The sequence below is a fragment of the Camellia sinensis genome, chromosome 11 (genome assembly GCF_055761805.1).
Source record: "Camellia sinensis isolate YWXY chromosome 11, ASM5576180v1, whole genome shotgun sequence".
In the NCBI taxonomy this organism is placed as follows: domain Eukaryota; kingdom Viridiplantae; phylum Streptophyta; class Magnoliopsida; order Ericales; family Theaceae; genus Camellia; species Camellia sinensis.
Window position 1 is genome coordinate 173,527,141 of NC_138971.1, and position 14,221 is coordinate 173,541,361.

Consider the following 14,221-nt stretch of genomic DNA (forward strand, 5'->3'; position numbering starts at 1 on the left):
TTTTGTAATGAAACTTTAAGTTAATAAAGTATCTTCGAAATTTGCCAAGTGTTGGACTTGTAACTCGAACTTTCAATTTCTTCATGTTTATGTTGTTTGCCCCCAGCCGAGCAACAAGGATGTAGCCCTACATTGTTCGTTGTTTGACTAGACTTCGCCTTATGCCTTTGAAAAGTTAAGTTGCTCTTCCAGTCGAGCAATAATAGGGAAACCTTGCAATATTTCCCGTTTGGCCTTAATTGAATTAGTTGTCTTGCCCTCAATCGATCATCATTGTTCGGCCGTTACTTGACTCGGTTACACCTCTGTTTATCCCACTTTGGAGTGGAGAGCAAGCTTTGACCTAGCTTCTATTCAGACTTCATTGTAGAGGGCTCGGTTTAACCTAGCTCTTGTTCGGTCCACTTCGGAGTGGCATTTGTTCGGCACACTTTGGAGTAGACGGCTAGGTTGAACCTATCTTCTTTTTGGCTTACGTTGGGTGGCCTCTATTCAACCCACCTCTTAGTGAAGGACTAGCTTCGATCTAACTTCTGTTTGGCACACTTCAGAGTGGCTTTCGTTCGTCGCACTTCGGGGTGGACAGTTAGGTTTAACCTAGCTTCTATTCGGCTTATATTAGAGTGGCCTTTGTTCGGCCCACATCGAACTGGTCAACTAGGATCAACCTAGACCTTTGTTAGGCCCACACTAAGGTGGTCGGCTGGGATCGGTCCAGACCTTTGTTAGGCCCACGTCAAGGTGGTCGACTGGGATCAGCCCAGACCTTTGTTAGGCCCACGTCAAGGTGGTCGACTGGGATCAGCCCAGACCTTTGTTAGGCCCACACTAAGGTGGTCGGCTGGGATCGATCCAGACCTTTGTTAGGCCCACGTCAAGGTGGTCGACTGGGATCAGCCCAGACCTTTGTTAGGCCCACGTCAAGGTGGTCGACTGGGATCAACCCAGACCATTGTTAGGTCCACACTAAGGGGGTTGGCTGGGATCGGCCTAGACCTTTGTTAGGCCCACATCAATGTAGTCGACTGGGATTAACCCAAACTTATGTTTTGGTTGTACCATACCCTTGTTTGTTGTTTTCTCCATCAATGGAGTCTTTCCTTCCAATAAATGGAACAACTCAATTGCGAGGATATGGTAGAGCTTCACCACATCTAAACTTTGTTTCGTCAATACAGATCTCATATTTCAGAAGACTCAGGAGCATCTATCCTTTGTCATTCGTCTTCTCCATCATTGGAGTTCTTCCGTCTAGTCGGTGGGACAACTGAATAGTATTGATACAAATCTAGTATTTTGACACTGTTAGGATTATTGGTTCTTTATCATTCGTCTTCTCCAATTGGAGTCCTTCCGTCTAGATGATGAGACGAGTCAGTAACAATGATGCGGTGGTGTTCCATCGTATTTGGACTTTGTTCTTCGATGCAGATCTGGTCCTCCAACATTTTCATAAAATATAGTCCTTTATCGATCATCATCTCTTTCATCGGAGTCCTTTAGAATGAGGCATTAGAACGACTAAACAATAGTACAGTGGTGTACGTCGTGTCTAGACTTCATCTGTCGGTGCAGATCTGGTCTCTCTATATCCATTAGTGCAGATCTAGTTTTCCGGCACTCTTCGAAGTGTTAATTTGTTATCCTTTGTCTTCTCTGTCAACAAAGTCCTTTTCCACAGTGGCAACAAAGGTATCTCTTTCGTTCCCCTCACCAGAGCTTGTCATAGAACAGTGTGGTACTCTCTCCCTTTGGTCGCGGTTGTCTCTATCAAGGGAGCTATGTTGGGGTGACTCGCCGACGATGACATGACGTTGCTCTACTACATCGGTGCTCTATTCGTTAAGGTCTGCAAGGTCTTCATGCCTTCTAGGGAATGCTGGACCGTTATCTTTGGTTCTCTCTGTCATTGGAGTCCTCTCTGCTAGCCCAGAATGGGGTGTATCTTCAATTCCCATCGCCGGAGGTCGTCACGAAGCAAACAGTGGTTTTCCCACAGACGGCACCAATTGTGCGGGGGTGATTTCCGCACTATGAAGAAGGGTTAAACTTTGTGGATGAGCAGCGTGCTTTGGGAATTGAAGACCTGCACAGAATAACAAACGGTGAGGCTGCTCGACCGGGGTTTGGTCGGAAACCCCTCCAATGGTAAAGTCAGGGACTTAGGAAGAAGAAGAAGAAGAGAGAATGGGTGTATATGTGTTAAGTGTGTGTATTTTTCGGATCCCTTCAGAGTGAATAGTGTTCACCTTTTATAGGAGAAGGTTGTTTGTCGTTCAAGTCTTTCTCTCTCCGCCATCTGTCCAACGTGTCTTATTCGTGGTCATCTCCTATTGGAGGAGGACGACCACTCCGCCTGACACTCGGGTGCAGGTCTGTTTTGTTTGTCTCATTAGCGGACATCTCTCATTGGAAGAGGACAACCACTCCGCCTGCCATTCAGACGCAGGTCTGTCATATATGCTCCTTGTCCCTCTGCACCTCCATGTCTCCACGTTATGTTCATACAGAGGGAGAGGAGCAGAGTTGTTTGTCTCTAGTGGACCCAAGAAAGATCTTTAGTGAATTGGCCTTCTCTAAGTTGGTCTGCTCTAGAACGGTTGTCCAACCAGGAGGTCCAACATGTTGCTCAACCCACTTCGGAGTGGTTCTGTCCATCCAGAAGGTCCAATATGTTGCTCAACCCACTTCGGAGTGGTTCTGTCCATCCAGAAGGTCCACCATGTTGCTCGGCCCACTTTGGAGTGACGCTCGTACATTGGGCCGAACTCCTATGATTGTCTTACTTCGGAGCAAGTGTTGGCCATAGGGCCGAGGTCCGACCTAGCTCCACCTTGGAGTGAGTGTTGTATTGGGCCTAGCTCCACTTTGGAGTGACGCTCGTACATTGGGCCGAACTCCTATGATTGTCTTACTTCGGAGCAAGTGTTGGCCATAGGGCCGAGGTCCGACCTAGCTCCACCTTGGAGTGAGTGTTGCATTGGGCCTAGCACCAAGACTTGATTAATTTTCACCCACTTCAAAAATTATTTAATGTTTTGAGACCAGTCATTGGGAATGTTATTTAGAGTTTTAATCTAGTTTTATTCCGAACTTAGAGCTTGAGAAAAGTATTGGTTGTAACCGTGTCACAATCAACCAAATGAGTTGAATGAGATTGAACTTAAGATGTTCTTGTAATCAAATTATGCATAATGCATTTACATCCATATATTGACTCAAATTAAAATTTTGGTAAAAAAATATTCAAAATTTATTTAAACTTTTTGTTTCATACTTATATCAAATTGAGTTTTATTCATTTTTTACTCAAATGAAAAAAGATTTAATTTAAATATTGAATCAAACATCCAACATTTTGGTAAATAACATCATTAAAATATGATGAGATATATATATATTTTTTAAAAAACCTGAATAAAAATTAAAGACGGTTTGATTTTGAGATTTTAAAAATGATTTTTAATTTTTTTTGTTTTTAGTGAAATTTTTAAATATTTTTAAAAAAATATTTCTTAACTTACATGGACTTAAAAAATAAAATATTTGTAAAGAAATATTAAAAAAATTGTATTTAGTGATTTTTTAAAATTATGTTCATATTTTTTTAATACTTTTTAGGTATATTTAAATTAAATAAGTAAAAAAAAATACTTAAAATAATTCAAAAAGCCCACTAAATTACGTAATAGGGCAACAATCAATTTCCAAACAGAATAAAAGTTTACCATTAAAATTTTTATTGAAATATTTACTTAAATCAGTGTATAAAAACTTCAATCATGATTGGAGGATATAATTTACATGTATTATAGAACTTTTTTTAAAAAAATCAAATTATTTTAACTTAATTTGTCATTTTTGTTAATATTAAAACTCATTTGAAATTGACTTGAATAATAAACAAACTAAAATTTTAATATATTTTTTAAGTTCATTAAGTTTTAATTGTTCAGAAAATTTTAAATAAATTATATTATATTTTATTTCAATTTTTTTTATTTGTAGTGATTTTTTTATTTAAAATTATGTCAATTTTTTATTTTTTTAGTGTACCTTGACTAGATGAATCTAAAGGTAAAATTATTATTTTTTAGATCAAGACTAAACTGATAAAGCTTCCACCATAATATCACAATCAACTAAAAATTATAATAATAATATACGTAAATACAAAAAATAAAATAAAATAAAAATAAAAATTTAGAACACTTTGCTATTGATAGCTTTGAGAGCATTTCCAATTTGCTCGACATTTCTGGTCAACATCTTCACGTTAGCAAAGAACCCTTCTTGCTTGTACGGCATCAACAACCGCCTCCTCCGATCTCTCTCCTGCGCCACCGTCACTCCTCCTCCGGCCTCTGGCTGCTTCACTCTTCCGGAGACGCAGTAGGTTCCTGCCGGAACTCCGTCGAGCTCATCTCTGCCAAAAATGGGGTAAACAGGAATGATCTCGTCGGCAGGGGTGGGGAACTCAAAATCATCATCTTCATCTTCATCTTCGTAGCTCTTCCTTTCTTCTTCTTCTTGGACCCCTGGCATCTGATCAGTCTCAGTTTCGTGCGTTTTACCTCTTAGCATCAACAACCGCCTCCTCCGATCTCTCTCCTGCGCCATCGTCACTCCTCCTCCGGCCACCGGCTGCTTCACTCTTCCGGAAACGCAGTAGGTTCCTGCCGGAACTCCATCGAGCTTATCTCTGCCAAAAATGGGGTAAACAGGAATGATCTTATCGGCAGGGGTGGGGAACTCAAAAGCATCATCTTCATCTTCATCTTCGTAGCTCTTCCTTTCTTCTTCTTCTTGGACCCCTGGCATCTGATCAGTCTCAGTTTCGTGCGTTTTACCTCTTAGCTGCTCTTCCAATTCTCTGACCCTGTTCTTTGCACCTTGAAACGCGTTCATAATTTCATATAGACGGCTCTCAAAGTAGCCGTAGTCTTCCTCAATCGCGCTGAGATTCTCCATTAGCAACTTCACTTCATCTCCTTTCTGGGTACGCAGAGAATCCAGCTCAAGTTCTAAACCCCTCATTCGAGCTGATGTTTCACTCTTATGGGTCTCATGCATCTCGGTGTGACTCGCAAGTTCCCTTTCTCTCTCACCCAATTTCTCCCTCAGCTGGCTACATTCGGTGACAAGTTCTTGTAAAAGCTTTGAATTCTCACCATTCAACGTTTCAGCTTCCATCTTTAAATCACTGATCATCTTCTCTGCTTCCTTCTCTTCAGTAGTTTCTGTCAACTCCCTTTTCAAGTCAGCCACTTGAAGTTCTTGCTTAATGTCATCTGTCACCATCTGAAACTCATTTTGCAATTCTCCATTTTTACTGCCCTTTTCCTTTGAAGAATAAGCTGAATCCGAGTCCAAGCCGAAGGAAGAAGCAGAAGAAAAATAATCTGTATACCCATCTTTTTCATCCTCAACTAATGTCTTCTCCACCGACTTCCCGCCGCAGCTGCCAAAAATTGATCGAAGGATCCGGGAAAATTTTGAGGGTTTTTTAATAACAACTTGCTGATCCATTGGGAAAAAAAGACAGAAGACAGAGATGTAACTCTTGGGAAAAAAGACAGAATTGGGGTAGAGATGCAGAGATGTTGGGAGTGCCTTTTATGGTGAAAGGTAGTTCATTTTTTCCCATATTCTTGCTTTGGTAGGTTCTTTTTGCCTTGCAAAATTTGGGTATCAAATGGAAAGTATTGACATTTCCAGTCCACATTTCCTACACTCTCTCTCTCTCTGTGTACGTGTGTGTGTGTGGGGGGGAGATGATTTGGGTACCAAATTTTGGGTATCAAAATTTGGGTATCAAATGGAAAGTATTGACATTTCCATAACTCTATTTCTCTGTGTGTGTGTGGGGAGGAAAGATGAAATTCATGATCAACATTTCTTAAATTGCAAAGTAAGCTGAGTAGCTAACATTTTTTTGGAGGTAATGGGAGATGAAAATTTCCTTGTAGTCATCCTATTGTGTTATTGTGTTGAAAATAAATTAAAATAAAATTGCTGATTTGCATTGATAGTGGAGTCAGATAAGGTAGGATTTCCATTTCAACTTTCATTTCCTTAACTCTCTCTCTCTGAGTGTGTGTGTGTACGTGTGTGTGTGTGGGAGATGAAATGTTTCATGATCAACATTTCTTAAATTGCAGAGTAAGCTGAGTAGCTAACATTTTTTGGAGGTAATGGGAGATGAAAATTTCCTTGTAGTCATCCTATTGTGTTATTGTGTTGAAAATAAATTAAAATAAAATTGCTGATTTGCATTGATAGTGGAGTCAGATAAGGTAGGATTTCTATTTCAACTTTCATTTCCTAACTCTCTCTCTCTGTTTGAGAGTGTGTGTGTGTAATATTACACTCTGGCCCCTTGCATTTTTTATAATTTCACTAAAGTCCTTTCACTATCAATTGTGACAATTAATTTCTTTAATAGTATATAAAAATATGCTATCAATCAGTGCTTTGATGTCATATGTATTGTACTACTAGTCAAAAGACTTGTTTTGGGCATAAGTGTGACAAGGAGACAATGATATTAGTAATATGCACACATTAGCCAGTTATTCGTGAAAGTCACTGCTCTGACATTGTTTTAGAATGTATTTTTGAATGTTGGCCGGTTGTAAATGTCGATTCAAAAATTGACTCTGAGAAGTGATCAGTAAGTTTGTAAATATTTTTTTCAAACAGTAAAATTCAATCGATGGGTCATAATGGCCCTGTCTGGTTCAGCTTCTTGCAAGTTAAAATCTAATAATAAAAAACAAAAGTTAAAATTGCATCTTCCTCAGCATTCCGGTAATTAGTATTTTAAGCTATTTTTTTTATAAGCTATAATTGGAAGCAACACTAAACACTCTGGCACACAATTCCAAAATAAAAGAAGCTATCGGCAGAGCTTTATACACTGCATTGAACAAGGCCAATAAAGTGCGTAACGTGTTCTACCCTTCAAGTGTATGTATATGTATGTGTATATGTGAATGCTAACTATATCGTAGTGTGATCCTTCTTAGTAATGTAGAATGATATCTCTGTACTTTTGTAGTTTTGATCAAATTGTTTAGTTTGGTCAGTTATTGTTCACTGTCGAGGGTTTTTTTCTTTGTTATTTTTCAGAAAGCTTTGGTTTGATTGACTTTTAGTGGTCCATTTGTATCGAAGGATGGATTTGATGTCTGGGTACAAGGAATTTTCTCTCATTAGTCTGGGTACAAGGTATTTTCTCTCATTAGCTTGCTATTCGGCAGTGTTTACTGTCATCTTTCAATATGGATTTTGTCACAGTTAGTTTTTCAATTGATAACTTCTCATTATTGTGTATTTGGTTTATAATATACATGTCTTGGAATCAATTTTCAGATGTGTTGTTATGGTAAGTGCCATTTTACTAATCTTATGCTTACACGTGATTAATTTACCGAATCGTGTACAAGGGGTTGTTGGGCTTGTCTTTGGAAATGAGAATTCTGCCTCAAGTAAAGATAGGTAAATTGTTGATTTATGTTCATAATAACTATTGCTATAGTGGTGGATTTTGTTTTGTTGATGACTCAAAATATTTATGCAATGCACACCACATAATGCACTGGCTGGAATTCAATTAACAGTAAAGCCATGTAGTAAAAGATTTGTTTAATTTCATAAAATTTGATATGTCACCTGTTGGTGGTATTGGTCCATCCCAACCTCAACTAAAGACTCAGTGATGAAGCAGTGAATCTCTCACCTGTGGTTTAATTATTTTTCATCATCAACTTGATTCGTTTTGGAGTTTTACATATGTTTATTTTGTGTTGATCAAGAGAAAAAGATGCCTGAGGTACACAGGTTTTCATTTTATGATTGGTGTCCCGACTAAGGTTGTTATGAGATATCCGTGGATGTATCTTGATCTGATTTGATGAATATGTTCAAGTTGATACCAAAATTTGGTGCATCTTCTATGTGACTTCATTTATAATTCAATACTCTGAAAGGTCCATTTCTGTCCAACTTATTGTTGTAGTTTTATTGTGTTTAGTGCTAAGATGGTGGCAATAGAACAAAATATAATAGGATGTCTGGATTACGCGTCTTAATTTTTCTTCTGCCTTTTCAGGTGCTGAAAACATTTCCTAGTGCAACGAAATACTTGAAAAGTAAGTTGTATTTGATACAATATTCAGTTTGCATTTGCATGCGGCATTAAGAAATAATACTGTATTCATTTTTTTATATAGCAATTGTGAGCTTTGGCAAGGTTACTCCTGAACAAAAAGAAGAAGTTGAAAAGTTTGGTTTGGCTGTATATGCTTGGGATGAATTTTTGTTATTGGTAAGCTACGTCTGTTAATCCATTATTCAGTTCATATCTGGTTGTTTTGTTAATAATTTTTTGGTTTTGAATAATGCCCATTATTGTAGCACATGAAATTTGTTTCAAGAAACTAGCAGTTTTATGATTTAAATGGAATTTGATTGGTGTATAATTTGTTGAATTCAAAGCAGGGATGCTGGATGGCGTACTGCACATTTTGTATTACAAAAATCATTGTATTGTGCCACTTTATTGCATTTTATGGATCCTTATTTATCTAATAATAAAGTGGTTTGAGGATAACTTAGATGATATGCTGGAGTTGACAGCTGGCACAAGAGGTCACTGGCATTGGTGTGTTTCCATATTGCAGGCAGGCAGTCGTATTGGTTCAGGGTTATGATATAAGGTCAAAAGTCAAAATATGTTTCACTTTAAGATCCAGTTATTTCCATTGTGTTACTTCTATTATATTTGGTTATAGGATAGGTTGAGTACTATTGACTAAATCTGATGGTGCTCTGAAGTAAATTGTGGTTAAATCTGAGGCATTTTGCACTTGAAATGATGTGTGCTATATATACGTTGTCTCTAGTACTGAATGTTAATTTCAAATATTATGTGGTGCATCCCTAAAAAAAATCTGTTGTTGAGTTGGAAATTTTTTATAAATCACCAACTGATCTGATACCATTTCCCCAAGGGGGGCTAAGTATGGATGATACTTCCATTGACTATTTATTACTTCGATTTGAATTTCACCCTATCGGTTTTGCAGGGAGATGATAAACAGTATGATCCTCCAGTAAAAAAGAAAAGTGACATTTGTACAATAATGTATACTAGTGGCACTACTGGTGACCCAAAGGGCGTTCTGATTTCCAATAATAGCATTGTTACTCTTACAGCTGGGGTGAGGTGCCTGCTAGGGAGCGTTCATGAATTGGTAAGCATGTGAATCAATTTACATTCATAAATCTATGTGGCAGGCTATTTATTTGATTTAATCTAAATTATTCTGCTTTATTTAGGATTTCTTGCACGTCCATTTGAAAATTTTACAGTTGACTGAAAAGGATGTATATCTTTCATATCTTCCTCTGGCACATTTCTTTGATCGAGTGATTGAAGAGTGTTTTATCAATATTGGCAGCTCAATAGGATTTTGGCGAGGGGTAATATGACTACCAATTCTTTTCCTTCCACATTAGAGTTCAATGTAACAATTCGGTGTTTGTTACATCTTCAGGATGTCAAACTGTTGACTGAAGATATTGGTGAGCTGAAACCTACTATTTTCTGTGCTGTTCCCTGAGTACTGGATAGAATTTATGCAGGTAAGTTTTTTCTTTCTCAATGGATGCAAATGCGAGGTGGTACATGTTCTGAGCAAAATAGAACCTAAAAGGGACACTTTCCTCGGTAGCATGAAACACAATGGCTTTAATCAACTGCAGTGGTTTTGATCCATCACACAGTAATCAACTAAAATATGAAACAGTAAAAGATTTAATGTTAGCGATTTATTTTTGTGTTCTGTTTTAATTCCAAAAACATTTATGCTCTAGAAAGCATGAAACAAATTCAGTGTATTTTAAGTTGTTAAATTTTGATAATTTTTTATTTTGGTCTGCCATGGGACTATTAAAATCTGAATAGAGAACACAAGAAACAGAATGGTTAATGAGGGTAGAGTTAAATTTAAATACAATGGTGCTCATTTCAGAGGCACACAGTGTTCTTTCATAATTTCATTCTGTGCAAAACATAACTTCAAGTTTCATGCATTTTATTCTCGAACTCCGGTTCTTATTTTCAGGTTTGCAACAGAAGATCTCATCTGGGGGTCTCTTAAAAAATACTATGTTCAACTTCGCATACTCATAGTAAGTTCTACTCCGCATCTCTAACCTCCTAGTAAAAGAAAAAAAAGAAAAGAAAAGAAAAGAAGAATAATAGGGATATCTTGTGGAATCACTTATGCACACATCAATTTCTTTTCATTTGAAGATTCTATTTTATTTATTAACCCTTTCAACTGAAGACCTTTCATCACTTCTTGAAGGACATCATCGCAACCATATATTGATTGGTCAAAAATTTGTGACTAGATATTCAATTCTTCCAAAATTTTGGTCATTTTTTTCCTTTGGAACAATTTCATGTTCTTAATTCTGTTTCTCATTGTATTTATATAACCTTGAAATTACCCTTTTAAGATCAGAACTCTGTCCTTTATACTTCCTATTTCAAGTGTCATCTCATTCATCATGCATTTTTTTATAAGATAGATTTTGTATTAAAAGGCACAAATCAAAAGGGGGCGCAACCCTTTATGCATCATGTGTACGAAACATAAACTGTGGCTACCCTATGTGTATCTACAGGGACTTGGATTTTTCTACAGCGTTTGCTTTAATTGTAAGGTAGCTAATTTGTTGTTATTTTGTGCTGTCTCATTTTTATCTGCATTTAAACAAATGCTGCGGCAAGCTACATAACATGAAGAAGGGGAGTAAACATGTAGATGCAGCTCCACTTTGTGACAAAATTGTTTTCAATAAGGTGGTGGACATATTCTTGTAGCAGCTTTTCATTCTTCTTTTTCTCTTTTACTTTCTCATGGGACCATATAATATTCCTGAAATGGGATATGATGCCCTCTCAAGCACACCACACGGAGAAATATGTATAAGGGGCGATACCTTGTTCTCAGGGTACTACAAACGTGAAGACCTCACCAAAGAGGTCCTGATTGATGGATGGCTCCGCACAGGTTTGTCTACGACAGTGTCTTTCATAATTAATTTGATATAGTGCTCATAATTTTCTTTCTTAGTCAACCCTGCCCCTAACAATGTTTGTGTCAGGGGATGTTAGTGAGTAGCAGCCCAATGGGAGCATGAAAATTATTGACCGAAAGAACATTTTTAACCTGTCACAAGGAGAATATGTTGCAGTTGAAAACTTGGTGAACGTTTATGGTTCTGTTATTGGTATTGACTCGGTAAGCCTCTGAACTATTGTAAATATATAAATGGAATATAAGTTTCAGTTTTGTCTCTGTGAGTATTCCAATTGTTGTCAACAAATATGGAATGTATTCGTTGTAGATATTACCAACAATGTCCTAGTGATGATGAGAGCATGGATTTGTTTCTGATATTGTTTTAAAAGTTATGCTAGGGACCCCAAGTAAATTACCAAATAAATTGCCAAACCTCTCACATGGGTGTGGGAACCACACAAATCACATGTGTGGGTCCCACACCCATGTGAGAGGTTTGGTAATTTATTTGGTAATTTACTTGGATCCATAGCATTTTCCTTGTTTCAATACTTCTTGACTGTTATGACATTATAATGTGGCCTTCTTTTGTTTCTGATATTGTTTGTGTGAACCTCTTGACGTTAAAAGTTATTCTTTTTATGTATTACCTCACATATGCTCTCTCTCTCTCTCTCACACACACACACACATTTCCAGTGCGTTCTATTTTAAATTTTAATCCCTTTTCTGCTAAACTAATTTGTGCATGTTGTGTGCTTTTAAGCACAGGAAGAAACTTGACACAGGTCTCTATGATTGATTATATCTCACAAAATTAGTGTTTGCATTTACGTGCTTTTTTCCCATCAGATTTGTTTTTTGTTTTCTTACACTTAAGGCACAAAATATTTGCCATAGGTTGATTTTGATGTGTGCATCCTGAGGTCCAACTTATTCTTTCTTGTTAAAACTTGAGGATATCTATATACTTGGTTCATTCATGCTTTTGTGCATGCTTATGGATCTGCTAAGAATGTTCTCATTTCTCACATTTGTGCACTTTTTCCTGTTGGAAACAATCCTTGGAGTGACTTATGCTGTGTTTGGTTGGGAGATTTGGAGAGGGATTTGGAAAGGGAAAGGGAAAAAGTGTGTGAAACTAGGTGAAATATAGACATATTTTATTCACATTTCACCTATATTTTCCATTTCCCTTTCCAAATTCCTCCCCAAATCTCCCAACCAAACACAGCATTAATGAATGGTCAAATCTATGCCTGTACTTTGGGGCTAGGAGATTGAGCATTTTGTTTATTCCAGAATCTTCTTGTGTTTGATTATGTCTGAATTTCAATCTCAGATATGGGTATATGGGAACAGCTTTGAGTCTTTCCTTGTTGCTGTTGTAAACCCAAATAAGCAAGTACTTGAACGTTGGGCTGAAGAAAATGGTGTACCTGGGGATTTCAATTCCCTCTGTGAAAATCCCAAGGCAAAACAAAACGTACTTGTAGAGCTCACACGGATTGGAAAGGGAAAGAAGGTTTGTGTCTTCTACACTTCCAACCACCTCTCATTTCTACTTCCATTTGATAATTGAATAATAATCTGAGTTAGCAGAGGGGAAGAAAACGTTATTTACTTCCAGAAGATTTCTGAAACTTTTGTGATTTGCCTGGCAGTTGAAAGGGTTTGAATTTATAAAAGCTGTTCATCTTGACCCCGAGCCATTCGACATGGAGCGTGACCTTCTGACCCCAACATTCAAGAAGAAGAGGCCTCAGTTGCTCAAATACTACCAGGTAGCTCTTCTTGATTCTCTCAAGGAATCTCATGGCATGCCATTGTACTATGTTCATTGACTAGATGCTTTGACCCAAAAATGTTTTGAAATATGTGAAATGTGTATTAGAATTCTAATTTTTTTCCGGTGAGACTTGAGAGTAATCGGGAGGAAATCATTTCATTGTAGAAAAATATGTATTAGAATAATCTGTGGAGAAGAAAAGCCAAAAATTGAACCCCCTCGAGTTAAAATCCTGGTTCCGCCCTTGGCCATGAGTGTTTGAACATTGGAGATTTCTAGTTCACTCCGTGTTGCCATCTGCCAAGCAACTAGTGCATGCAAGAACTTTTAGTCGACTTAAATTTCCAATTAACTTTTTTGGAATTTGTTAATTTGTCATTTCTGTTTATGACTACTTTATAGTACTCTTTTGTTTTTTGGGTGGCACAGTACTAAGGGGAAATCTTTGTGTTGCATTGCAGAACATTGTTGACAACATGTACAAGGGTGCAAAGTAAGCAAACTGCCTGAAGATGGTGTTTTCTAAATTTTAACAGCCCTAAAAAAGGATCTTCATTCTTCGATGCTATTGCCAGTTTTGGCTTTTTGGCATCCCACTCTTTCTTGAAACTGTATATATTGTTGGTTACTTGTATAACCTTGATGATTAGTGCTATACAAATCAACAAAACTTACAAACCGATGTGGCACCAATCATGTTAATTTATTGGATTCAATTTCACTTTTCATAGTTCTATTAATGCATGCCAAAGCCAAATCTTGTTCAGTTCTATTGAAGCTGTGTTTTCTCTGATTATTCATCTTTCTAGTCTTCAACACAAGAAAAGGAAATTTCCATCCTTTGTGTTGAAAGATAAATTTGGTATTGAAAGGAGAAAGGTTTATTGGCTTTAAACAGGGATGGACAGATTGTTCAAATTGTATCAATTTAAAAACAGAGAGGTTTACAATGAAAAATTAGAACACTAAGGTTTAATTAAATCCTGAATTGTTTTTGTAATTTTCTGAAGATATTGTTATCATTATTATTACTTTGCAGGTACATACTTGAGGTTGTATTGGTTAGTCACCAGATATCCAATTGGGAGAACTGGAATATTAAGATTTGGTCCCTATTTGTGCCGACTCAACAACCATTTTTTGGTCTAATTTTTTTAACGATATATTTTTCCTAAAATTGTTTAGAAAACATTATATTTTATATAAAAATGGCCAAAGAACACAGGCATAGAAAGATTGGAGCACTTAATTATAATGTGAACTTGAAACAAAGATACCAAGAAAAAGAATTCAATACATAGACCAAGATTCATCAATCAAATGATAAAACAAT

General features: G+C 37.0%; 1 protein-coding gene across 50 annotated transcripts; it reads left to right on the forward strand.

Moving 5' to 3' along the window:
- The first annotated feature begins 5,487 nt into the window (after nt 1–5,487).
- LOC114272322 (long chain acyl-CoA synthetase 4-like) lies at nt 5,488–13,660 on the forward strand. 50 transcript variants are annotated; one of them, XM_082896361.1, is made up of 16 exons: nt 5,488–5,628; nt 7,132–7,230; nt 7,375–7,500; nt 8,114–8,153; nt 8,235–8,329; nt 8,503–8,720; nt 9,090–9,257; nt 9,343–9,486; nt 9,561–9,648; nt 10,131–10,197; nt 10,805–10,876; nt 11,028–11,087; nt 11,192–11,318; nt 12,442–12,624; nt 12,764–12,883; nt 13,350–13,660. In XM_082896361.1, exons 13-16 carry the CDS (start codon nt 11,214–11,216, stop codon nt 13,383–13,385), a joined length of 444 nt encoding a protein of 147 aa, XP_082752487.1. In that variant the 5' UTR covers nt 5,488–5,628; nt 7,132–7,230; nt 7,375–7,500; nt 8,114–8,153; nt 8,235–8,329; nt 8,503–8,720; nt 9,090–9,257; nt 9,343–9,486; nt 9,561–9,648; nt 10,131–10,197; nt 10,805–10,876; nt 11,028–11,087; nt 11,192–11,213; the 3' UTR covers nt 13,386–13,660. The 50 variants fall into 50 exon arrangements, with proteins under 50 accessions (XP_082752487.1, XP_082752484.1, XP_082752482.1 ...); XM_082896358.1 differs by lacking the exon at nt 8,503–8,720 and adding an exon at nt 7,843–7,991 and having other exon boundaries at nt 7,449–7,500; nt 9,465–9,486; nt 11,182–11,318; XM_082896356.1 differs by having other exon boundaries at nt 7,449–7,500; nt 10,699–10,876; nt 11,182–11,318.
- The last annotated feature ends 561 nt before the right edge of the window (nt 13,661–14,221 follow it).